The sequence below is a fragment of the Magnolia sinica genome, chromosome 4 (genome assembly GCF_029962835.1).
Source record: "Magnolia sinica isolate HGM2019 chromosome 4, MsV1, whole genome shotgun sequence".
NCBI lineage: Eukaryota > Viridiplantae > Streptophyta > Magnoliopsida > Magnoliales > Magnoliaceae > Magnolia > Magnolia sinica.
This window is the reverse complement of record NC_080576.1, coordinates 41,451,023-41,477,382: the sequence shown is the minus strand read 5'-3', so window position 1 is coordinate 41,477,382 and position 26,360 is coordinate 41,451,023. Positions and strand designations below refer to the sequence as shown.

The 26,360-nt window shown below is 41.6% G+C and overlaps 1 protein-coding gene across 6 annotated transcripts in view; it reads right to left on the bottom strand.

The window, feature by feature from the left end:
* The window catches only part of LOC131243061 (uncharacterized), a 32,870-nt gene extending 7,610 nt beyond the window's left edge, over nt 1–25,260 (bottom strand). Inside the window, exons 1-2 of one of the 6 annotated variants that reach the window (XM_058242126.1) lie at nt 24,853–25,260; nt 471–487 (exon numbers count right to left, since the gene is read on the bottom strand). In XM_058242126.1, the coding sequence (XP_058098109.1) occupies nt 24,854–25,258 (405 nt within the window). In that variant the 5' untranslated portion in view covers nt 25,259–25,260 and the 3' untranslated portion in view covers nt 471–487; nt 24,853. Of the gene's footprint in view, nt 1–470; nt 488–1,611; nt 1,629–1,668; nt 2,374–7,585; nt 7,603–23,739; nt 24,192–24,852 lie in introns of those variants that run through there. The other 5 variants (XM_058242130.1, XM_058242129.1, XM_058242128.1 and 2 more) reach the window with 5 other exon arrangements.
* Between the last annotated feature and the right edge of the window lie 1,100 nt (nt 25,261–26,360).

Sequence of the window (26,360 nt, the reverse complement as noted above, 5' to 3'; positions counted from 1 at the left end):
GACCCATGTGTTCTATCAGTGGTTGCGAGCATAATTGGAGCACGTTCGAGACGGTAAGTTTAGACTGTTTACTGTTTAGTAATTGTAAACTAAACTTCAATTTTTTAGTGTAAGGCCTAAGCTAAATTAATTAGCTAAATAATTAATACCAAATACGTTTTCTTTCTTACAGATTCATACCAAGAAAAGAAATCGCTTTAAGCAAAAAAAAAGCTCAACGACTTAGTTTTCATTCAATACAATCAAAAATTGCGAAAATGATTCCAAGCTAGGAAAGAAAAGCCCAGTTTATTTGACCCTATCCGCTTAGATGAGTTGGATGCAGATAACGAGTGGCTCGTAGAGATGGAGGACCCGGTGTTTGGTAGAGAGAACCTGACATGGGCACAAGTTGAAGATGTCGCATACGGATCGACACTTGGTGAAGGTAGTACCATTCGAAGGTGAAGGAATGGGGGGAGCCGGGAGGCGAGTAGTAGCCGTCAACCTGTTGAAGAGATTGAGGATATGGAAGAACGAGCTGGTGATAATGATGATCAAGCTGAAGATCATCCACCATTGGATGTTGATGAAGTATTAGTACGTACAAATGATAAAGAAACGGAAGAAGAAGAAGTGTATGTGGAAGAAGGAGATGACTCGAATGATGATGATGATGATAGTGGTGGTGGTGGACCTGGTGGTGATATGCCACAATGGCAACTAGATCAATGTATATGATTAGATAAATAATAAATAAATAACTTCTTCATTTTGTTTACTAAGTGTGTTGATGTTGATTGTTGATGTATATCATTATATGTAGTGTTGAATGTTGAATATTGATATTTCATATTTGTTAAATGTTAAGTTATAAAGTTAACTATATTGTAGAATGTAGAATTGTCGATGAATGATGACTTAATAGTTAATATTTAATTCATTATGTAAATGTAATTGGTTTTATTTTACTTAAATTAAATGTATTTCAAGGATCAATGACATATAATAATTTATTCTGATTTATTTTGATTTTAAAAAAAAAAAATTTGAAAAATGTCAAAAAAAAAAAAAAAAAAAGTCCGACTGCATATGCGATTGTGCGATCGCATATGCGCACAGGCATATGCAATCGCACACGATCACATATGCTATTTAACAACATTGATCATGAGCCTAAAATCCGAATGGTCCATGTGATGCGGCACCCCATGAAATCCCAATGGACCAATTTTCACCCTGATGCAAAACTTTGGTGGGCCATAGAAAGGAAAGATGCAAATCAAGGGAGGAAACTATTTTCTTTTGCCATGGCCCACCAAAGTTTTGGATAAGTGCAAAAGTTGAGCCCCGGGGGTTTTATCGGGTGCTGCATCACGTGGACTGTTCAGATTTTGGACTCACATCACGTGTGATGAGTTCTCTAAAAGTTCTCACGATAACTCATGAGATCTGGTGCGCAGCCGAGCAAGGGGTGTATGTATATATATTCACTTATGACTTGTAGATAAACAATGGGAAAATAGGAACTAATTGAATAATGGTCAACATGTAATGCAAAGGCGGACATAACACTCACACGACCAGACCCAGCCCGATCTGCTAAATAAATCAGGCCTGCTGCTCTGCTGGTGAATGTTTTGCACACCCTGTGAAAAAATTCATCAGCACTGTGCATTTCCTGAAATGGAAAATGCGTGTAAGGAAATCAATCACTGTTAATTACATTCCCGGCTATGATTATACCACAAGCTGTTAATTACATATCATGGAGAAAACTTGATTAAAAGAATGAAGGGTGAAGGGCACAAAAGAGACAGACGCATCTGGTGGAACCTTAAGCAAACAAACTCCATCCAAATGGTCCTCCAGATGAGCCTGGTTATCGTTTTCTTCAATAGATGTTGAATAGAAGAGTGTAACCCCTGGTGCGGATTCTCCATTGAGTGGGAGATAGCCACTGCAAGGCTCCAAGATGGTGGAGTGCACAACATCTGGTGTTGAGAAGGGCTTTAGGACATTCCTTTCAAGGCATGATTCTCTATTGACTAATAAAGTAGCACGAAGCCCTACCGATGACGATGAGGCGGAGTTGTGTTGGGTAATAGAGAGTAGATGAAGTCCGATAAGCGGGACAACATCTTATGCTTGCTGATGAATGGAACGACGTTTTCCAAAGTGAACTGATAGTCAATCTCTGTATGTAGTGATATAGACGCTTCTCGCTTGCTTATGGATGAATCTGAATGGAGCAGAGCCGTGCCTCTGTGACTCCACAAGAGATGAAGTTTTTCCTACCTTGAATCAATAGATGATTATCGGAGGTGTTGCCTTCATCTCACTGTATGCCAGTTGTTTATGCCTCCTTCAAGTTGTCTCTACATGTAATGGTGCCTGCAAGTGGGCTAACAAAGAGCTATCCGTAGACCTTTGGAGGTTATATTCAGCAAGCGTCTTCTGAGGTGGCAGATTATCATTGGTCTATTTGTCCGGAATGTGAACAAATTCGAAGGTTCTGTGCATGGTGCAGTGTCAATAACTGCTTGCAGATAAAAGCATGTGTGAGTTTCAAAGAACAGTTTTCAGTACACAGGGAGTCCCACATCTTCTAATTTGTTGTTTAGGAGGTGGGCGTGCGGCCAGAGTTTAGATGTTGCACCCTCCATACACGGCTGAATGGCTTAACTGAATATCGCATGGAAATTGTGATTAACCATAGTTGGTTTGATCACTACACAGTTCGGAATGGGGCCGATGTATGACAGATGGTGATGTAGAAGCCTTGGTAGTTACAATCTTGCGAAGTAGGGGACACGGCAAACAGAAGGTAAGCCAGGTGGCAAACATAGAGTAAGCTAGACGTCGAATAGATGTCTCGTAGGGTCAATGCTAGGTAGTAATACTTGCAGTTGCAGAGTGCACAAGCACTATATGAAGATGGTAGGTGGAAGGTTAAATCCCTTCCACGCGTCTTCCATAGAGTACCCAAGAGTCAGTTGATGGACAGGGACACAAGGCGATGGCAGGAAAGCGAGTGTACATGGCAGATGTAGAGGCTCAGGATGTTAGATGAGAGGCTAAGCTGATGTGACAGACAAGGAGGTGATAAGAGCTGTTTATGACGGCAAAGATGATGTGGTGGCTGTAGAGGCTTGAAGCGCCCTCTGAGGTCAACAAGGCAAGAGTGAAGACATGTCGTAACTGTGGAGCGTATAGCCAATCTTTGAATATGGAAAAGCTGTCTTCGCAGCTCTGTGTGAGTTACATGGCGAACGTAGCTAGACTTGGCTGATGAACTTCTACAGCGTATCATCATTCTGATCCAATTTTCAATGTCAAAAATTCCAAACTTTGGATGGTTTGGATAGAGCAGTACATGTGTGCTACATCCGGTGAGGATGAGTCACCACCATTTCAAAATAATGTTGAACTACAACAGGAATCTCTAGCTCTACTTCCTGCTCTATATAGGATGGCAGTTGACATCATGGGCCTGTTCAGATGCACAACTTTCATTCAAACTTTGGGGGTGAGCTGAATGCCAAGTGAACCTGAGCCCATACACTCTTCTGCACAGACATCTCATACTTAGCACACATGAGCGACATCCAAGCTGCTCATCAGGTATGTCCCACTGTGTAGTTTCCTCGATTCTGTAAATTAAGTTTGGAAGTATCCAGGTAAAACCAATGTTTGAAATATTGGTATTGCGCAATGTATCCCAACCTTGAGATACAGATATGTATCAGTTATCGCACGGCATATATCGTTTGTATTGCGTAATTTATCGCACTTTTTGGGAAACATGGGGAAACATTGCGAAAATGGTTGAATTTTTAAATGAAACTTAAATGATTATTAAAAAAGACCTTAATACACACTTTTAAATAAAAAAATCTCAAAAAAGAAGTGGAGATGATAGGTTTCTTTTGTATAGGATCCTAAGCTATGCGTTGTCTGGTTAAACTAAGGCAGCCATATTCAAATATGATGTATGGCATTTATAAATGTACCGAGACATGTATGAAAACACAACCAATGCATTCCAAAGCAAAAGACATAAAAAAGAAATTAATATTTTAATATTTTTTTCAGGTGGAACATAATACAAGAAACTGTGGTAATCAACCATTACAAACTTTTCATGGGCCACAAAAGCATTGGATCAAGCTGATATTTGTGTGGTCTCTTCATCCAAGTCTTTGTGACTTGACCAACAGGTTGGATGGCGAATAAAAATTCCGGTGGACCCTATGGAGTTCTAGTGGTGGGGATTCAATCACTACTGTTAACAGTGTTGTGGTCCACCTAAGACCTGGACCTGCTTCATTTTTGGGATCATGCCCAAAAATGAGCTTTAAAAATGGATGGACGGCGTGGATGTAAGGCGCATGCATTGCATTGGGCCCCACAGTTAGGAATCCACCAAAACAAGGACGACAATTCCCTGGATTGCCTAGCGAGGTGACTATTGACAATGCTTTGCACGCCCCACCATGATGTGCATGTCCTATCCACGCCATCCATCCATTTTTCTAGACTATTTTATGGCATGAGCCTAAAAATGAGGCAAATCCAAATCTCATATGGACCACACCATGGGAAAGAGTGGTGATTGAACAATCACCGTTAAAAACTTCTTAGGGCCACAAAATTTTTGGATTAAGCTGATATTTGTGTTTTCTATTCATCCAGGTGTGCGTGACCTAATCAACAGGTTGGATGACAAATAAATATCACAGTGAGCTTTAGGAAGTTTTTTATGGTGGCCATTCAATCACCATTGTTTTCTTGTAATGTGGTCCACTCAAGATTTGGATCTCCCTCATTTTTTAGCCCATGCTCTATATTAATTTGGAAAAATAGATGGACAGCTTGGATAAAACACATATATATCATGCGAGGCCCACATAGCACTATGCAATCAGCGTCCCCAAAACAGGTGCACGAATTAGGTGTTACCTGAGTAATAGTTTAGTGGGTGTTACCCCTACCGTAGGGCCCACCTTGATGATGTGTTGTATATCAACACTGACCATTTGTTTTTCCATCCCATTTTAGGATGGGACACCAAAAATTATGCAGGTTGAAATCTCAGCTGGACCACACCACAAGAAACTGTAGTGATTGAGTGCCTCACCATTAAAAAATCCAAAGGGCCCATCATTAGGTTTTTGTAATGTTTATTTGCAAATCCAACATGTTGACAATGTCAAAAAGATCTGGATGAATGGAAAATTGAAATATCAGATTCATCAAAAACTTTTATGGCCCATAAAAAGTTTTTAATGGTCATTCATCACTGTTTTTATTGGTATGGTCCACCTGAGATTTGGATTTTCTGATGATTTAGGATCGCATCCTAAAATGAGATGGAAAAACAGATGGCTGGCATGGATATATAAATAAATAAAAACATCAAGATGGGCCCCACATGGTTAGGGTAACACTCACTAACTTGTTCCAGGGGTAACAACTAATCCACTCTTAGTTCGCGTTGCACAACGGACAAGCGATGTGAGTGGGACCCTAATTGTGGGCCCCACCATGATGTATGTGTTGTATCCACACCATCCATCCATTTGGAGAGATTATTTTAGGGCATCATCCAAAGAATGAGGCTGATTCAAAGCTCAAGTGGACCCCACCACATGAAACAACGGTTACAATGATGACAACCATTGAAACTTTTAATGTTCCTAGGGCCCATCATAATGTTTATTTGTGATCCAACTTGTTCATAAGTCCAGGGAGATATGGACTAAGGGAAAACACAAATATCAACGTGATCGAAAACTTCTGTGGCCCTCAAGAAGTTTTGTTATGGTAAGCGTTCAATCGCTACTGTTTTTAGTGATGAGGTTGACTTGAGCTTTGGATCTGCCTCATTCTTTGTCTCATGGCTTAAATGGATACGTTAAAACACATGGACAGAATGGATATACAATATATACAATAAGGAGGGCCCCACCATAAGGGTTGCACCATCCTGAATACACTGTAGACGCACCGAATTCACTCCTTAGATAAGGAGAGAGTCGATGAAACCCTCACAACTCATTTTCTTCTCCGCATAAATCTCACTAGAATTCCATTAATTTTCCAACTCCCCAAAACCTCAGGAATCTAGGATTTTTTTTTTTTATTTATTTTTATTATTATTATTTAATAGAATCTCTCCGTAAAAAAAAAAAAAAAAAACCCTAGGGAGGGGGGGTTGGAGAGGGGTTCCGGTTTTCTTACCCGATCCAGCGCGCTTGACGTTTGGCCCACCAAATCTAGTCGAATGCAACTATCAGATGTAGATCTTTAGGTAAGAGAGATTTATCTATATATATATATCGAATTTGTGAGGTAGTAGGGAGGATTTTGCCTCATACCGCCGAAAACGATGCCGCTACAGAAAGATTCTGTGGTGGGTGGCAATAGAAGATTTTGTCAATATCAACAGATATTGACGATATTGTGTATAAAATCATTGGAAATTTTACGATACATTGCGATATATCGTCGATATCGGCAATATTGCACGATATTTTGTGATATCGCATGATACAAATAATTCCCTTTTTTTTTTCATTTATGAGCGAATTCCACGGAGTTTCGTATCGCTGGCCAGCGATAACAATAATATCGGCCGATAGTATCGATATTACGAACACTGGGTAAAACGACCCATGATGTCTTGTAGAGTCAATGGTAGGTGGTAATACTTAGCAGTTGCAGAGTGCACGAAGACGGTAGGTGGAAGGTTAAATCCAAGGTATTCAAAATCGGTTATGCAATGGCTATAACAACCGTTACAAGAAAGAAAAAAAAAAAAACAGGTTGTAACGAACCTGTAACAACCTGTAATGGCCCCGTAACGGTCCTGTAACAGTTTTTTCAAAAAACAAAAAAGGGTCGTAACGACTGTTACCGCATGCATCATAATGGTAACGGTGGTGGCCGTTACAGCCCCCGTTACCATTTTGGAACACCTTGGTTAAATCCCTTCCACATGTCTTCTATAGAGTGCCCAAGAGTCAGTTGATGGACAGGGATACAAGGCAATGGCAGGAAAGCGAGTGCACATGGAAGATGCAAAGGCTCAAGATGCCGGATGAGAGGCTAAGCTGATGTGACGGCCAAGGAGGCAAAAAGTGGAGTCAACAAGGCAAGAGCAAAGACACATGGTAACTGTGGAGCATATATCCAATCTTTGAATATGGAAAAGCTGTCTTTGCAGCTCTGTGTAAGTTACATGGCGAACATTGTTAGACTTGACTGATGAACTTCAGCGTATCATCATTCTGATCCAATTATCCATGTCAAAAATTCCAAACTTTGGATGGTTTGGATAGAGCAGTACATGTGTGCTACATCTGGTGAGGATAAGTCACCACCATTTCAAAATAATGTTGAACTACAACAGGAATCTAGCTCTACTTCCTGTTCTATATAGGATTGCAGTTGACATCATGGACCTGTTCAGATGGACAGCTTTCATTCAAACTTTGGGGGTGAGTTGAATGGCAAGTGAACCTGAGTGCGTACACTCTTCTGCACAGACATCTCATACTTAGCACACGAGTGACATCCAAGCCGCTCATCAGGTATGTCCCGTTGTGTAGTTTCCTTGATCTGTAAATTAAGTTTGCAAGTACCCAGTCAAAACAGCCCACATTCAACTGGAAAGAAAGCCTAATATAGGTGACTGGGATCTTCCAACTTCAAAGATCTGAAAACAATAGTCCATCTATGATGTGACCCACACAATGAATGGCCCAAAATGAGCAGCTCCACTTGTCTACAAACTGCAACCCATATATATGAAAAAATGGGGCACAGCTGGGGCTATCTATTGGGTGGCAAATGGGCTGAGTAGGACCAAGGCATTTCTCAGTCCACCGTGTATATTTGCACTGCATGCTTAGATTTTTATTTTTAACTGAAGTTATGGCTAGTGTTTTAAGTGTTGACAATATCGGTCGATATATCCCACAATATATCTTGTATCTCACCAGTGCGATACAAAACGCACAAGTAGTGGGATATATCCCACATATTCGATCCGGTGAGCATTTTCGATTTACGATCCTTTTTTCTGTAAATCATGTTAAATCAATGTCAAATTGTTACAAATCCATGATTTTTCATGTTTTTCCTGAACAATCATGGATTGGGAGCTTTGATTTCGAGATTTGTAAGAGATGGGTTGAGTTGCGGAAAATTGAAAAAAAAAAAATTCAAAATTTCCCAATTTCTTGCAAATTGGTTGCAATCTTTGTGTCCAAACATAAAATCAAACATGTATGTAACCTGATCTAGTGATTCTTCTTTTGCTTTTGAATGTATTGCTTGTTTTCCACACATCTTCTTACATTTATAAATTATATGAATAGACTTTGAATATACTTGGGTTCGAGTCCTTGCCTTGGTGGTAGACTCTTAGGAGTTTTAGCACCAAGTCTTGGTTTCAAATTCCTACAACGGCGCGAGTGCAGGGGTGTGTGTGTGGGTTTGTGTGGGGTGTAAAAAAATGGATTAAAAAAAAGACTTTGAATATACTTGCATCAATTCAGTTAGACAACGCATAGATTAGGACCCCATACAAAGAAAACCTATTATGTGCACTTGTTTTTTATAATGTTTTGATTTATAAGTGTGTATTGATTTCTTTTTTAAAAATCGCTGAAGTTTCATTGAAAAATTCAAACAATTTCCCAATGTTTCTCCATGTTTCCAATAACAGTGATACATTATGCAATGCAACTGATATATCCCATGTGATAACCGATACGTATTCATATCCCAAGGGTGCGATACCGATATTTTGAACACTGGTTATGGCCCTTGGTAGAGTGGAATGGCAGGAAAGGATTCATGTAGCTAACCCCAGTAAGTTGGGATAAGGCTTAGATGATGATGCTTAGATTTTTAGTTATGACAAGTAAGCCCCGTGTTTCAGTGGTCTAGAGCATTGGTCAAATGGTTCCTACAGTGGATGATGGATTATGCCTGGAAAACCAGGCTGATATTTTCATCAGGTCGACAGGGTTGTAGAAAAAAAATTGGAAATGGTCAATACTCAGTATATATTTGTGGTCTGCATAGTGAGTGGTGGCTGAACATGATTTTTGGGCCAAGACGTGGATATGGAAGACCTACACTGGTGAATGTCTCAGATCTTCACCAATGTCCTACAGTCCTAGTTTGGGACATGCACGAATACCACCATCCATCTCACATGTGTGGGTAGACAACCTCAACTAGAAATTAATAGGATTGAGGCTCTTGTAGATGAGGAGTGCGTTGTATTGGTCAATGTACCCTTCAGTTCCTCTTTAGATCCTTGAATTGGTAAATCCTTGATTGGCCAATCCATTTTGTGTCAACCAAACCAAAGACTGGGCAATCGAGGAGATCAATCTAGGATTGGCAACTCTCCCTGTATTGATAAATACAGGGATCTGTATCTTAATCCATAGGCATCTCATGTATTTGATTGATTGGCTCGTTCTGTAGTATTTATTTCGATCCTTGGAAGCTTTCGTTTATTCTCAGTGGAATTTTCAAGAGAGCGCTTCCAAGCTTAATGCAATAGCACTTGGTTTGCCTACGTATGTGGAATTGTGGATTGTTGACGCCTTAGCTATAGATGCAATGGGAGTGAATTGCAGATGTGTTTCCTTCATTGAAGTTCCTAGGTCAGCTATAATAATAAGAACAAAAGAGCAGCGATTCGATTTCATCGTCTTCATCTCCAAGAATATCATTCCATACATCTCCAATGATGCTCTTATAGCACGAAGCATGAGGCAGAAGTGGTAGAGGATTAGGGTGCCAACAAATGTTTGTTTTTAAATGTTAGCAAGTACTAGCAACTCGGAAGGGGTGTGTGATGCACCTGAGCGATGCATAGTGCAACAAGGGCCACACATGTGAATCAAAAGACCTAAAGTGTCCCCCACTTAATCAATTATGTGACAGGATTCCAGAAGATCAATTATGTTCTAGGGATATTGTTGGTATAGCTATGTATACAGCAATAAATGGTCCAAACACACAAGGCAGTTGCATAACAGTCTATGTATGATAGTGCTAATAGTATTTTGGGTATAACTGTCTCCTATTTGTAATATCTGGGTAATTACAAATTTTTTGGGGAAAGTTTAGAGTGAATAGGATGTGCATTGGTCAGTTGGTAACAGTTTCGTGTGAATGTGCATGTGGGTGGAAGCAGAGGGTAAGGTTATTGTTGAATACTAGTTATAGATTAGTAGATAGTGGGAAATCTGTCAACAGTTCCTCTGTCATGTTTGTTGAACGGCTAAATCTTCCCGTTCTTGTGGGCCAATGATGAAGATGCAACAAAGGAGAAGCAAGGGAAGGGAGAAGAAGAGAAATGAGAGAGATGGAAGAGAATGTGAATGAGATTGCTTCGGTTGTGAAACCCTAGTCCCATTCAAGGTTTCTATTATATATATATATATATATATATAGAGAGAGAGAGAGAGAGAGAGAGAGAGAGAGAGGGGAGAAGAAGAGAAATGAGAGATGGAAGAGAATGTGAATGAGATTGCTTCGGTTGTGAAACCCTAGTCCCATTCAAGGTTTCTATTTTATATATATATGGAAAAGGTACTATGCGCTCGACCTCACAAGACCGTCCCATGAGGTCGAGTTGTGTGGGCCCCACCGTGATGCGTGTCGACCATCTACCCCATCAGTCAGATTCACCATTCCATCGTGGGCTTAGGTCTTAAAAATCAAGTCAATCCGTGACTTGTGTGGGCCACACCACATACAGAAGTGGGGAGGGGCCGTGCACCATTAAAAGATTCATAATCATTTTTTGGGCCCACCGAGATGTGGTTTGAAAATCCAGCCCATCCATTATGTGTGTCCCACTTGGATGAGGGTTCAGACCAAGTTTCAACAGCATTCAAAACTCAGGTGGGCCCCACCAAGTGCTTTTATATGTTTTTGGCATGTCTTCACATGATTTTAGATGGTATGGCCCACCTGAGTTCCGTATACGGCTGATTTTTGGGATATCCCATAATTTAGAGGGGACCCATCAAATGCACGGTGTTGATGGTCGACACGTATCATGGTGGGGCCCACACAGCTCGACCTCATGGGAGCTTATCGTGAGGTCGAGCGCATAGTACCTTTTCCCATATATATATATATATATATATATATATATATATATATATATATATATATATATGGACTTGGGTCCAATGGGCCTAATTATAAAACTCAAACCTTTTAACACTCCCCCTCAAGTTGGAGCATCTTATTTATGCCCAGCTTGGAACAAGGGCCAACATAATAAACAAATAAATAAATCTAAGAAATTCTCTAACATTCCCCCTCAAATTCAAGGTGCTTTTCAAAGAGGAACTCGAGTTTGGAAAAGCACAAAAAACATTTATTTAAAAGCAGAAAATAGAAGATAACGCGGTCATGGAGATGAATAGTATGAAAACTCCCATTCTCACTAGGAAGGCTCTGCACAAGGTGTCCAAAATTGGTTACGTATCGACCGTAGCGGCCAATCCGTAAAGGTAACTGCCATGACCGTTACGCAATTCGAGGCTAAATCGGTGAGGTCTGAAAAAAAAGAAGCATAAAGGCCGTTATAGCATACAACGGCTAATACCCTGTAATGTTTCACATCCTTTAAAAAAAAAACTTCTTCTTTCTTAAAAGAAAAAGAAAAAGCGCTCTCGCTTAGGTTAGGGCTTTGAAATCGAAGGGAAAGAGAGATCGTCATGCGTCTCTCTCTCTCTCTCTCTCTCTCTCTCTCTCTCTCTCTCTCGGTTTCGAACTTGAAGGGAGAGACCGCCATGTGCATCTCTCCCTCTCTTGGTCTCTTTGCACATTTACAAAGCCCCCCTCTTTTCATTTATAAAGCCCGAGGACTCGGTTACGTGGTTTAGCACTCAACAGTGTTTTTTTGACATGGCAAAGTTTTGTGGGCCTCACCGTGTTGTACGTCTTATATCCACGCCATCCATCCATTTTTTTTGTCCGAATCATTTTAGGGCACGGGCCCAAAAAAGTGGCAGATCTAATGCTCCAGTGGACCACCCAAAAAAAGTGGGGATTGAACTCTTGCCATTGAAAACTTCTTAGGGTCACAGAAGTTTTGGATCAAGCTGATATTTGTGTTTTCCCATCATCTAGGTCTTTATGACCCTATGAACAAGTTGGATGGCAAATAAACATCATGGTGGGCAACATCATTGTCCCCACAACTTTCTACAGTGTAGTCCACTTGAGCTTTGGATCTGCATCATTCTTTACATCATGACTTAAAATGATCAGGGAAAATGGATGGATGGTGTGGATATAACACACATCACGGTGGGGTCCACATAACTTTGCCACATTAGTATATAATTCAAGTCCCCTTTTCTCTCTTTTCGTCATTTACAAGGGAAACCCTCTCTTTTCAATTCAAAACAAGCCAACATGGCTTGTTTTCTACCAAGTCGTATTTTTAGTAAAGGTCCAATGAGTTGGACTATAAGTTACGGTCCACTTTGGTGTTTCCCTGACCATGGGGCCCACCTTGATGCATGTGATGTATATCCACACTGTCCATCTGCTTTGCCAGTTCATTTTAGGGTATGGTCCCAAAAATGAGGCAGATCCAAATCTCAGGTGGACCATACTACAAGAAAATAGTAGCATTAAATGCCCACCCTCAAAAACTTCCTATGGTCAACTGTAATGTTTATTTGCCGTCGAACCTATTGATAAGGTCACGTAGACCTGGTTGAAGGGAAAACACAAATAGTAGGAGATTTTGAACCTTATTTCAAAACTTAGGCGACTCGGAAATGTATTCGCTGAAGCAGATGCAGAATTCGAACGCTGCCCCTGAACCATCTGTCACCTCTCAGCACCAAGTGTCAGGCCCAGCCAGCCCGCTTTGGGGCAGCTTGAAAAAACGGGTTGTGTTGGACTTGTGAACACGAGTTCAACCAGAAGATGTTGTGGGTGTTGTCCCACTCATGCGACAGTATCTTTGCTAACCTAGCCGAGACCAATTGGTTGTACCCCGACCGACCAAAAAGTGTTGAGTTAATCACGTTCGTGAAGGCCCAAATGGTTCTCTATCAAGGACGTGCTGCAATCAGCAAGGCCGAGAAGAGATCGCCTGAATAAGAAAAAGCGGCTCTCGATAGCCGTCTGGCCCACATCGAGCGCTCCTCAGTCGAACTCGTGAGCCAACAAATCTCCTAAATTGCGAGGCGAAATTTGACGAAGGACGCGAGGGTTGAAGCTGCTAAAAGCTTCGAAAACATCAAGTGGACCGGTCGATAGGTCCATCGCCAGGCTCTTCCTCTCCTCTTTATCTTTTATTTCAGGGACACAACATAATATTATTAGCCCTTTGGTAAGGGTTTTATTTGAATAAGAATTTAAAATTATTTTACCTCAGTCGAACTCGTGAGCCAACAAATCTCCTAGATTGCGAGGCGAAATTTGACGAAGGACGCGACGGTTGAAGCTGCTAAAAGCTTCGAAAACATCAAGTGGACCGGTCGATAGGTCCATCGCCAGGCTCTTCCTCTCCTCTTTATCTTTTATTTCAGGGACACAGCATAATATTATTAGCCCTTTGGTAAGGGTTTTATTTGAATAAGAATTTAAAATTATTTTACCTCATAGGCTCAACCTGATTTCTGATGACTTCCCACAGTGAGGGAAAAAGTTACTTCAAAAAACGGCCATTTGTAGGGGTTGCTACAACATTACCATTCAGATCTCTTAGAACATAGGCTCCCCCTTTGAGCACCTATTCTATAACATATGGTCCATCCCATGTAGGTGACCATTTACCTAACACTCGGTCCTTCTGGCCAATGGGCAGGACCATCTTCCGGACCATTTCCCCTTCTTCAAAAGATTTTCCTTTAAATCTTTTTGTTATATGCCCAAGCAACGGTCGCCTTATTGGCCATAATAGAATTTAGGGCCTTAATAAGAGCCTCATCCAGTCCCTCAGGCTCCGCCAACATGGCTTCTATAAACTCTGGATGACTCAACTGCAATTGATGTGTGACTTGTAATGATCAGACCATAATTTCTAAAGGCAACACTGCCTCATGCCCATAGGTCAGCGTGCAAACGGACTGACCCCTGTACTAGTACGAGGTGATACCATATCAGCCCACAACGCGTCAAATAACTTTAGGTGTCATTCCCATGAATTTCCTCGTATCATCTTCCTCAAAATGTTTTTGCTCGCCTTGTTACTAGCCTCGGCCTGACCATTAGCATGGGCGTAATACAAGGTTGAATGCAGGATCTTTATGCCATATCGATCGGTCATAGCACGCGTTTCTTTGGCCGAGAAGGCAGTACTTCGGTCCATCGTGATAGACTCTGGCACCCCAAATTGATGAATGATGTTGGCCTCTATGAAGCCCATGATATCTTCATGACCAACCTTCCTCATAGGTTTTGCTTCGACGCATTTGGTGAAGTAATCGGTCACCACTATAATGAATGAATCTAGTCGGGTTGGTGGATGGATCTGCCTAATTAGATCGATTGCCTACCTCAAAATGGTCATGGCCTTATGATAAGATGCAATTCAGCCACAAGCACATGTTAGACAGGCCCATTTCTTTGGCAAGCCTTGTAGCCCTTAGCGTATCTGGTGCAATCGGCCATCATTTCTAGCCAAAAGTATCCATAACACCTAAGCATAAGCCTCATCTTTCTCCCTGCTTGGTGAGCCCCACAAATGCCTTCATGAACCCCTTCCATGACTGACATGGCTTCGTTTTTTGACAAACATCGAAGTAACACTCCATTGGCCCCTTTCCGATACAGCTCGTTATCAACCACAACATAGCTGACAGCCGATCTTCGTACATTCCGATCGGTCTTGGTTCGAGAACTTTGTAAATAGCCCATGTGAGGAGCTCTCCAATCATCTTCTTCTACCTCTATCTGACAAATTTGTGTTGTGTTCTCTCTCTGGAAAACAAAAGGCAGTGACCATTTCTGGACTATGATTAAACGGCCAATCGGTCCTTTCCAAGCTTCCAGACTTGCCGCTAACTATGCCATTTCGTTGGCGTCCACTAAGCATAAGCCTCAAGTGACATGCATTAATTGAACGTCATCGAATTGCTCGAGCAACTGGATAGCCACGGCGTAATATGGTAGCAAGGATGGACTGGTACATTTAAACAATCTGGCCATATAATGTATTACCAACTGTGAATCCCGAATAATCATCACGTCCTTTACATGTAATTCTAACAATATTTCTAGGCCAATGATAATGGCTTCATATTTGGCTTGATTGTTAGTGCACTCAAATTCTAATTGGAACGCAAACTCCTGTCGATTCCTGTTCCCAGCGATAAGCACTATTCCAACCCCAAACATTTCATGTCCTTGATCCGTTAAAAATTAATCTCCATAGTGTGAGTTGAACATAATACGACTCCGCAATGTCGAGAGGGATTTGCTTTTCTAATTCTGATAGGTGATCGGCCAAAAAGTCTGTTATAGCCCTACCCTTTACTGCTTTTTGCAGCAAATAATGCAAGTCAAATTTTGATCATGCTAACACCCATTTGCCAGTACGGCTGCTTAAAATCAACTGATTCAACATGTATTTAATCAAATTTGTTACAGCTATCACTTTTACTTTTTCGGCCAACAAGTAATGCCTTAGCTTTGTGGCTGCGAAATACAAGGATAAACATAATTTTTCCATAGCCAAATATCGTCATTCTACGTTAAGCAAGGTTCGCTCAAATAGTAGATCGCTATTTCCTTCTGCAGATCGTCATCTTTTGCTAAGAGAGCCGCGACCAATTCTATCGAAGCTGCGATGTATAGTTTGAGCGGTCGATCTTTGATAGGAGGCATCAACACGGGCAGCTTCATCAAATACCCCTTGATGCGATCGAAAGCCAGCTGGTGCTCTGCTTCCCACACGAACTCGGCTCCATGTTAAGTTTCAGCAATGGGGAGAAAACATTAATCTTACATGCACAGTTGGATATGAATCGGTGTAGAAAATTAAGATGTCCCAAGAGTTTCTGCAACTCTGCTTTATTTCTAGGCGGTCGTGCATCAATCACAACCTGGGCTTTATTCTGATCGATTTCGATCCCTCTCTGGTGTACAAGGAATCCTAAGAAGTTATCGGTCGAGACCCCGAAAGTGCATTTCAAAGGGTTCATTTTCAATTTGTGTAGCCTCATTCGTTCGAAGGACTTGCACAAGTGGACCAGATGCTCTTTCGCATCGATCGACTTGACTGCCACATCGTCTACATAGACTTCCATAAAACGGTCGATCATATCATGAAAGAGGCATTCATTGCTCTCTGATATGTGGCCCCTATGTTCTTTAACCCGAAAGGCATTACCACCCAACGATAAGTCCCTAGAGGGCCTGGGCATCTGAACACAATCTTAGGCACATCATCCAAGGCTATGTAGATATGATTGTACCCAGAATTTCCGTCTAGGAAAGACACAATCCCATGCCCAGCAACCCGATCGATCAGCTGATCTGCCACAGGCATGAGATATTCGTCTTTGGGTGTGGTCAAGTTTAAATTCTAAAATCAACACATACTCTCAACTTACCGTTCTTCTTTATCACTGGGACTATATTCAACATCCATTCCGCATATTTAATCTGTCAGATGAAACCTGCCTTCAGGAGCCGCTCAATTTCCTCTTTAATCTTAAGAGTGACTTTGGCCATTATTCGCCTCGGAGGTTGTTTGTATGGCCGATATCCTTCTCTGGTGGGCAACCGGTGCTTGATCAAAGATCTATCGAGCCCTAGCATATCGTGGTAGTCTCATGCGAAGCAATCTACGAACTCCTGGAGTAAACTTGCCAACTCTTCTTGCTCGGGCGATCATAACAGATTTGCTTATACATGTAGGTCTCGTGATGAGGACATCGTGCGCACGCACGGCCACACGCCACCCTCCCTACGCACGTACGTAAGCAGAAGGAGGGCCCCACAATTGATCTAGTTCGATGACGACGTCCAGGAGGGCCTCCTAGTTAGAAGACGAAGTTTTGGTTCAAAAGGGTGAGCCCGATAGTCAAGAAAAGCCCATCATAGGATCTCATAATCGTGGCCTACTCGTCTGATTGATGTCATATTTTAGGTTTTGCTTATTGTTATTATTTAGAATATTGTGAACACTTTGGATTTCTTTGTTTGGTTTTTATTTTAGTTTACTTCATCACCAAGTAATAGGTTGCACACAATGTGCGAGTTTTGGGGTATAGGGTTTTCCCTATAAATAGGCACCCCTAGTAGTTCTTTTAATTCATTCAAGCTTAATAAAAATTCCTACTTTATTTTTATACTCTCTTCGTGAGTTGTGGAAGAATTCAAAAGTGGGTGCAAAGCCCTCCCTTTTCGAAAGGCCAACTACTGTGGTGCAAAGCCACATCGATCCCGATTCACCCCATCCTCTATCATCTCTCTTTTTTCATCTTCTACCACCACTTGTGCTTCGAATTCGTCCTTTGTTGCATAAGTTTTCTTCATTACTGCAGATTTTCAGATTTCGGCCTTGCAGGAGGTCAGAAACTTCGATAGAGTACTACGCACAAGGATCAACCCGAAACTTCGGGGTTTTGGAGCCTACCCCCAATCGACCAGGGCCAAGGAGAGCTTTTCCGCAACCGACACCCCCTCGCACGTGCGAGCGCCCCAGGCCCGCTGTCTACACGTGGGAACCGTCTTTGGTTCAAGTTTTTGTCCTCTTTTACATCCTCATACATGTTTTTTCATAAACCCTAAACCTATATTGCGTTTTCCCGAATTTGTTTGTCGTTTTCCTCACCCTAGGGTTCCTTGAATTGAAATTGGGGAATCCCTTAGATTAGGGACTGATTCTTATGCATGTGTGGTTGATTTCTATTTCCCTTTGACATCGTTTGGTTTATAATTTTAATTGGTCCAGTCCTACCCTGTGTCGGCCTAGACCTACATAGATTCCCCTTTACTTGAATGTTTGGACTGTCATGTCGAATGTGGAATTTGTGTAATTGTTTCTGAATTGGTATGATCTAAGCCTGAATTCTTGCATCTCATATTTAAATTTCATGTCCTGCATCATCTCGGATCTTGATCCGTTCCCGAATTGATTTCGCTCAGCGGATCCTGAACTTGCAATCGACTCTCTTCTACTTCCGCTGATAGGTCTTCCATCTCCAAGCCATCAACCTCATATGGTTCATCTAACTCAGCCAGTTTAATGAGGACCCCTTGTCAGTTTCCTTTAGGCTCTCCTTAAGCCTCTTTATTCTAGTCATGAAGTCAACTCCCATGCGCCTTGCCCTTAGTCGTCATAATCATGATATTTCTTCGATTATGCAATGGGTAGTCGGCTAATAAGGGACAATGTCCTTCAGCCGAGTCTCGTTTGCCCAAGTCACTTCCGGCAGCGCCTGCACAATACTTCCTGGAGTTTTCTTCACTGTAATCCCAGTTGGGCGACCGTACTTATTCCTCCTAGTGAACCTAATGGGCCCTATTTCTTCGAGGTAATAATAGGCCTCATTGGCATTCGATGTTGCCAAAAAGGGTTTATTATCAGCTAAGACTAGCTCGACCTTATTTTGATTCCAGAAAATAACAAATTAGTGAAGATGGGATACATGCGAAAGAGTGAATCCAATCTCCCCCTAACAAAGCATTGTAGCTTGACGATGTATCAACTACAAAAAAATGGCGCCAGGACAGACTTAGTGCCTACGGTGAGGTCAATCAGTAAGACACCATGTGTGTTGGTAACATGACCAGCGAAATTGCTAAAAGTCACCTTAGATGGAATCAAGTCAATTGTACTTTTCCCCAGTTTAGCCATCATCCTTTTTGGGAATGGATTTACTGAGGCCCCGTTGTCTACCAGGATCCTAATGACGGGACATCCATCCAAATGAGTCAATATGTACAACGGCTTGAGATGTTGTGTCATGTCATTGGTGGGCTTATCTATAATTACTCTGTATGCCGTACCATCGATCACTACGGTGACCGTGTTAACATGTGTTGCCTTGTCATGTTCACCTTCCTCATAAGGAAAAGAAGCATGTTGTATAATTACTGAGGGAGCGTGCTCTTCTACATCCTTAGGCATTGTGTTTGGTTGAGTTGCCCTAGCTTGAAAACAAGATGGCAATGTAAATACCATATTACAGTGGAACATCACCGGCGGCAACGAACCAAACACAATTTCACCGACCAAACCTTACCCCTCTAGTGTATCAGACTCGACTTTCTCGGTCTGACCAGAGCGCTTGTCAGTCGTAGCAACGAATGAGACATCGACCGCTGTATTCTCCAACGTACTTGCAGTCGATGTGTGTTCGTTAGCTAACCATTCCTCTGTCGGGAAGCAATCCTCAGTGAAATAATCTGACAAGTTGTCAGTGTTATCTTCTTCCTTAAGACCTCCTGAGTTTTTCATGTCCCTAAGGGGGTTTTCATTTTCTTGACTAGTAGATGGTATCATAGCTTCGACTGTATTCACGGCCACTTGCTTGACGAGTGAAAGAATTCTCCAAAATGGATAGGGTAGCTTGGGTTCTGGTTGAGGAGGTACTTCATCCCCTTACCTCTCCCTTCTCGCCACAGCTTTGTCTCTGTCATCGGCGTTTCTGAGTCCTGGTCAGAATCTCTAATACGGCCGAAAACTTTGGATGGGTGAGTCGCCTCCACACTCATGTGGCAGGAGGCTTCACCATCCTGGTTAAGGGTAGCCCCCATCGCGATTGGCGGCTGGATGCTGACTGCCTTAGCCGATAGCGGTTTCAACCAAGGTTGAGGTTGTCCCCTTCCATCCAAGAAGGATCTCTTAAGCGTGGAGAAATTTTCTGAGCACAGCAATCGCAAAACTGAGATTCTTAATAATTCCTTAGATCGCTTGATGAACGCACGCCTTAATGATGGGGTGTCCATCGCCGTGTGGGTCGACCGAACAACCTCCATAGACTTCCTGAGCCGAGATCCATCCTTGGCCTCAGTGGATCCCTCAAGTTGGCAGTGACTGTGTTCACCTCCATGCCGACCGGGAATGGGTTGGTATCGGTGAGTATGGCCTCCTCCTTTTCTACGAACTTGAGCAGTTCGCGATCGACGTGATCTTAGATGAGGTTCTTGAAAATAACGCATTTGTCGGTGGAGTGAGACCGAGACCAATGCCATTTGCAGTATTCGACCTTTTGCAATTCATCGACCAAAGGTATCTATGATTAATAGGCACTTTGATGAACTTTGCTTACAACATAAAATCATATATTTCTTCAACCCGAGTGATATCAAAGGGCCTTTTGTGTGGTCGGGGCAGTTGATTTCGCTTTGACCAATGTCGAGCAAACTAGTGGCTTTTTAGCCGCCACTTTAGCAATCACAGTTTCGTAGTTAGGATCGTTGTTGTAATACATTCACACCGATGAATTAGCTCGCCTGGCTTCTTCCTGGAGTAGTTCCTCATAACAAGAAACCTTCTTAGTAAGATCATATAAGTCGACAAACTCAGTGCTTACAATTTTTTTGCTTAGTATATTCCAGACCGTCTTGTACGAGTTGCATGAACTCGGCCTTGGTCATGACTACCTTACAGTGGCTTTTTGCCCGCTTGAATCGCATGATATATCTTTCGCATGGTTCGTCAGGCAATTGCCGGAACCACGCGAGATCGGCCATGGTTATATCCCTATTCCTGGAGAAAATTTGAGCATTGAACTTTTCCTCCAATTCTTGCCAGTTATGTATTGAATCTAGCAGCAAATTCAATTACCACATAAAGGCCGCAACAGTCAATGAATGACCGAATAACTGTAATTTATAATAATCATTGTTGGCTAGTTCGCCACACTGCATAGTGAACTGACCGACATGCTCGATAGTCGACTGACCATGTTCGCCTGAAAACAAGGCAAAATCCGGTTGATAGTTCCTCAGCAATGACTGTTGCCGATCTACCCACTCAGGGTATGGTTTATGATATATGGGAATAGCATCGCGGCCTAGCACTTGGCCAGGAACTTCCTACATAAGTTGCAATATTTGGTCACAATCAACCCGCTGAGGTTCTACAGCTGGCAGTTGATCTGGAGCAAATCGATTAAAATTTTCCTAATATCGGAGACCCTGCGGTGGTTAAAAACCAACTGGTGGTCCGAGATTTCTATTTTCAAAATCTCTTAACTCCCTTTTAGGTCACCTGACCTCAGCAGGAGGTGGCATATTCCTGACCTCTAGGGGAGGAACTTGAGGTGAGTTGCACTACAACGGTGGTGTCGCTGAGAATGGGATAACATTACCGACCGAGCTCATATTGTGTTGTTGTGTTGATTGTGTTCGTTATGTCATTATGGCCAACAATCGTTGCATAGCCTCGGTCTGGTTAGCCATGTAACGATTAGTGTTTTTGGCCTGTTGACGGAATTTCTACGATTGAGCTCTCCTAGACTCCTGTATCATTTGGATGCCCATATGAACATCTCGGAGTACAACTGATACTGCATCCAAAAGGATGGGGCGGGCCGTGGATGGTCCAGCCTAGCTTCCAGTCGGGTTAACATTCAAAGTAATTTCATCTAGAGGTGCCTGGACCTACACATCATCACCTGGGGGTAGTGCAGTTGGCATTACAGGTTTGGTTCCAGCAATTGACCACTTCGTCTCTCCATTTTTGGCAACAACTAGACCGGTAGTTAAACAAACGCGTCCCACCGGGCATGCCAGAAAATTGTTCGTCGCTTATTGCGATCCTTCTTCGGCACGGGTGGCATGCGGGCGTGGCAGAATTGGGATTGCAGTTCCAATTCAAACCATTCAAACCAAACAACAATGACCCCAAGCGACGAAGCAGACACAGAGTATGACCAAGATCTAAGGAGATCGATCGCCTATTCAGCCACTCGCTCAACGTGTAAATTAATCAGGCGATGGTCAGAGGGTAGGGTTCGTCATCTAATGATGAGTTACTCCTTTTTGCCTTCCGTACGAAAGGACTTTTTAACACATATAAAGTAAGAAAAGAAAGAAATCCTTACAATTGACCGCTGTCAGCTGTTGAATGAGATTCAATGTGCTAGCAACAGCTCCAGTTATAGCTAAAGCTATTGACTACAAGGTTAACGTTACTGATTATGTTATGGATTACACTATGGAATGTAATTGACAAGTACATGAAGTAAATGATTATGCTAGGAAATACAATTTACTTGAACGAGAAAAGAAAAAATTACACTAAGGAATGTAAATTTGACAGGATGATTGAAGATAGATTTGGTTTGTTTGGTTTGGTATGAGACGAGTTTTCTGCTTGCTTTGCTTTCCTATTTATAAGCTTTGATCAACAGCTCTAGATTCTTCTCACGTACTGACGGTTATCATAACCGTCTTCCCATTACTCTACTTCCGGATGTTTCCCACGTTCTGTATTCCTTTGAATCTTTCTTTAGCCAATAAACCGACATATTTCGACCACTAACTACCTGTTGCTTAGTCACTCGAACTCGGTCACATGCGCATCGGCTACCTCAATATAATTGATACGTTGTAATCCCTCCTTCGAGATACAACCGTACATATCTGCAGGAAATCTTCTAATTGTACCACACGTATCCATACAGATCACACGTAAATGACCCCGATTGGTCGAAACAAAGCTCGGCCAGAATGAGTACAAACAAATACAACATGTTTGTCATGGATGGTTATGATCATTACTGAATGTTCCTTATTTCCTTCTTATTTTATGATGTATAATGCTGAATTTTATTGTCAATGCTTGCATAAATCTACCCCTTTCAAATACCACCTTCATTTTTATTTTTTTTGGCATAAATCTACCACTTTCAAATATCAAAGTCATTTAGGGTTGGATTAAGTCGTCCTACATCAATCATGGTCACCATTACCGTTATGGAATGCCTTGTGTCTACTTCTACGCACCTCAACTACACAATCACGCTCACGGTAATGGATAATCAGAGAAGCACACATACTATTTACAAAAAGACAAAGCAAAATGGGCAACTAAAGTGATCATGATCACTACCAAACTAGATCCACAGAAACACTGCAAGAGAAGACAGATCACATCCATGTATTTGCAATTTAGCTTCTTCTGGGGCTTTGTGTCCATCTCAATATTGGGAATTCCCTTCCCCTTTGCTTTTAATGAATCCTATTTATCTTATTTTATTTTAAAAGACGGATCACTTGATTTTAATTTCCACATTCTACCATGGCCATCCATGGCGCTTAGCAATCCAACGCTTATTAGAAAATATTTAAAATAGTACACAACAGAAGATAGACGAAAAAGATAATGAGATGATTAGATCTATCGGGTTCAAGGCTCGACTTGAATAATTAATTTCTCAATATTGAGTTGTTGCCCTTTTTTGGTTGTTCCAACAAGTACAGATGAATGAAATCTGCAAATTGTCTTCTGGATACGATGAACTCTCAATCCGAATTTTAACACAAAAATTTACACATTTAAGTGTTGAACAGATCTCTAGTTTTGACACTGATACACCTTTAAAACGTTCAGAAAAAACACAACAAGAGGTCAGATTCAGATTTGAGCGTATTGCACGATAGATGGTTTTTATCTGGAAAATGGAGAGAGTTTTCTGGATTATAGTATCCAGGATTTATAGCAATTGAAGAGTTATAGAGTTCTTCCAGAAGAGATACTCATGTGCCTCTTTAGGACATCCATTCGCATTCACAACAAACAATATTCTTCCATAAAAAAGACAATGAAAAAGACATGACCATTTGTCCTATGCCAGTTATTTTTCTACCCTTTTAGACAAAAATAGTTATCCAATAGTATAAAACTGTAGCCACATGTACCACAGGTCCTAATCATCCTAACTATTGCCACATGAGTGACACGTGGCATAGGTGCCACATGAGCGACCATATCACAGTCACTCTCAATCAACAAAAAGATTAAAATACTTCAGGGTAGACTCGAGTTTAATTCAAGTTGCACCATGGCTCAAAAAGGTTTGAACCATGTGCCAAAAAGACTAAATCCTTTTAGCTCCTTGCGATGATGCACACGTGCAAAGTGCTAAGTGCGCTTAATAAGTGCCCAAGCAGCCCTACAGCCCACGCTGTGCGCGCGAGCACAAGCGGTGCTTCCCACTATCCTTGAAGAGAATTGAACCCTGTTTGTAGAAGCAAAAACCCATTCTCTTACCAATTGGCTATAGACTCTTTTAATGGAAAGTTTTCATAATCAATATATTTATTTACTTACTAAAAATAAACTTTTATTTTTGAAATTTATTTTTTTATTATAAAAACACAACAAAGCTTCCAGTATATTATTGTCTGGTGATAATTTGCCGCCATTTTCAAATAGCGGCAACTTGTCCATAAATGATTTTCAAATGATGATGACTTGGCATTTCAAACTCAACAGGGAGCATCCAGACGGCTAACATCATCAGTGTGGCCTTCTCACGATGCTCCACACACGCTGAGTCCCGTGACTTGGATGGTCCAGATTGACATAGGATACATTATCACCATTCTCTCTCCCTTTCCACCAATAGAAATAACGGTAAAGAAAAGGGAGTTACCGTTTAAGCCCACCCTCTCTACTTTTGGTGAACTACAACAGTACAAAAGCAATTCCGAGAGAAGAAAATCTGTGTTACGAAAAGTGAAAACAGTGGGTGTACTTATCAATCAGGGAGGGTCTCATTATCAATTCCCTAAAAACCCTAAAATTTACACAGAGAGTGAAACGAAACCCTAACCCTAACAAATCAAAACCCTAATAAGATGATATACTCAGATGAATGGATGGGATCTGTATCTGACCTCATTTGCAGTATCGATCAGCCTTCTTCTTCACGCGATCGTCGAGGGCTTCCTCGACAGACCTCGAAGTCGACCGCGGCTCGTACCCGAACTTCTTGGCCTCGACCGGGAACAGCTCGTCGTACTTCATGCGCTTCGCGGCGTCGATCGTATAGATATCTCCGACACCGTCCGATTCTCCGGGCCCGTCTTTTGAGGGCACATCTCCACCGTCGATTGACTCTTCGGGGAGTTCTTCAGGCTTCTTATTCTTCTTCTTCTTCTTGTTTTTGTTGATGGATTTGAGAGGGGCGAGGCCACCTCCGCCTTTGAATGTTAGCTTCCCTCCTTTCACTCGCTCGTACGGATCGGACATGTTTTTCTCTCCCCTTCTCGTCTTTTTCGCACAGATATAAAGGATCTGCATTAGTGTATATACCTTGTGTTCCACTTCGCAACCGAGAGTCCTTCGTCATAGATGCCTTGTGTTCCACTTCGCAACCGAGAGTCCTTCGTGATGAGATCCACCCCGTTCATCAAGTACGCTGATTCGTTTTAACCATCGAACCCAAATATCATGACGATCCCAAACTCTGGTAGGCAGCAACATAAGAAACAGTTGGATGGAACGCTCGCCATTAGTTTTGTATACGGCCCACCATGTTGTTTATATACCATCCATTTCATTCGCGTAACGTTTTTAGTAAGATAAAGAACTGCCCAACAGTCACAATATTCCAAAACTTTGCATGAAGTAATAATAATTTCATAACATACAAGGGCTAACAGGCTTCTTAAAAGGGTCAAGACAAAATAATCAGAAAAAATATCTTCTTGAATCTTATTACGCAAGTTCTTAAATATAACACAAATTAATAAAACATACTCAAATAACCATCTTCTAAGGACTAATTCTAATAGAATAAACTTAAATAACTATCTCCTAAGGACTAATTGATTGTTGACTAAAACTTTTAAAAATAATCAACAACCCAATTGACTCATACTTAATTTATCATTACTCCGTGACCATTCAAATAGATCAACCCGAGGACACTTGACATTTATCCTCCCATTAATTAACATTGTCCTCGTGGTTAGAAATTACTATCTTAATTCGTTGTAGCTCGCCCAAGTTGCATCTCACAGTTTAGTGCCATGTTACTTTACCAAGACTTTTTGTGATTGCGTGATTTTCTTTTCTAACCATTCATTATTGGAGTATATCTTCAAGTTTTGGGTGAATGATGCCTTCTTTGGTAACGGGCAAAAGTGTGGATTGTGCTATTATTGTAACACCCGACTCAACATATAAGTACAATCGACTAGTTGATAGATGAAGTTCACTTCCAAAATAAAATCATGTAATGACTGTATGTACAATCCAAATACCCATTGGACCCCTAATATTGCCCAGAGGGTACGTCCCTCATAATGATATTGTAAATCCCTGAAACTCATTCCATGATGACTGCCTCGACAAGATAAATCCAACGATAACTTCTGCACATGGGCATGTGACCCCGAAC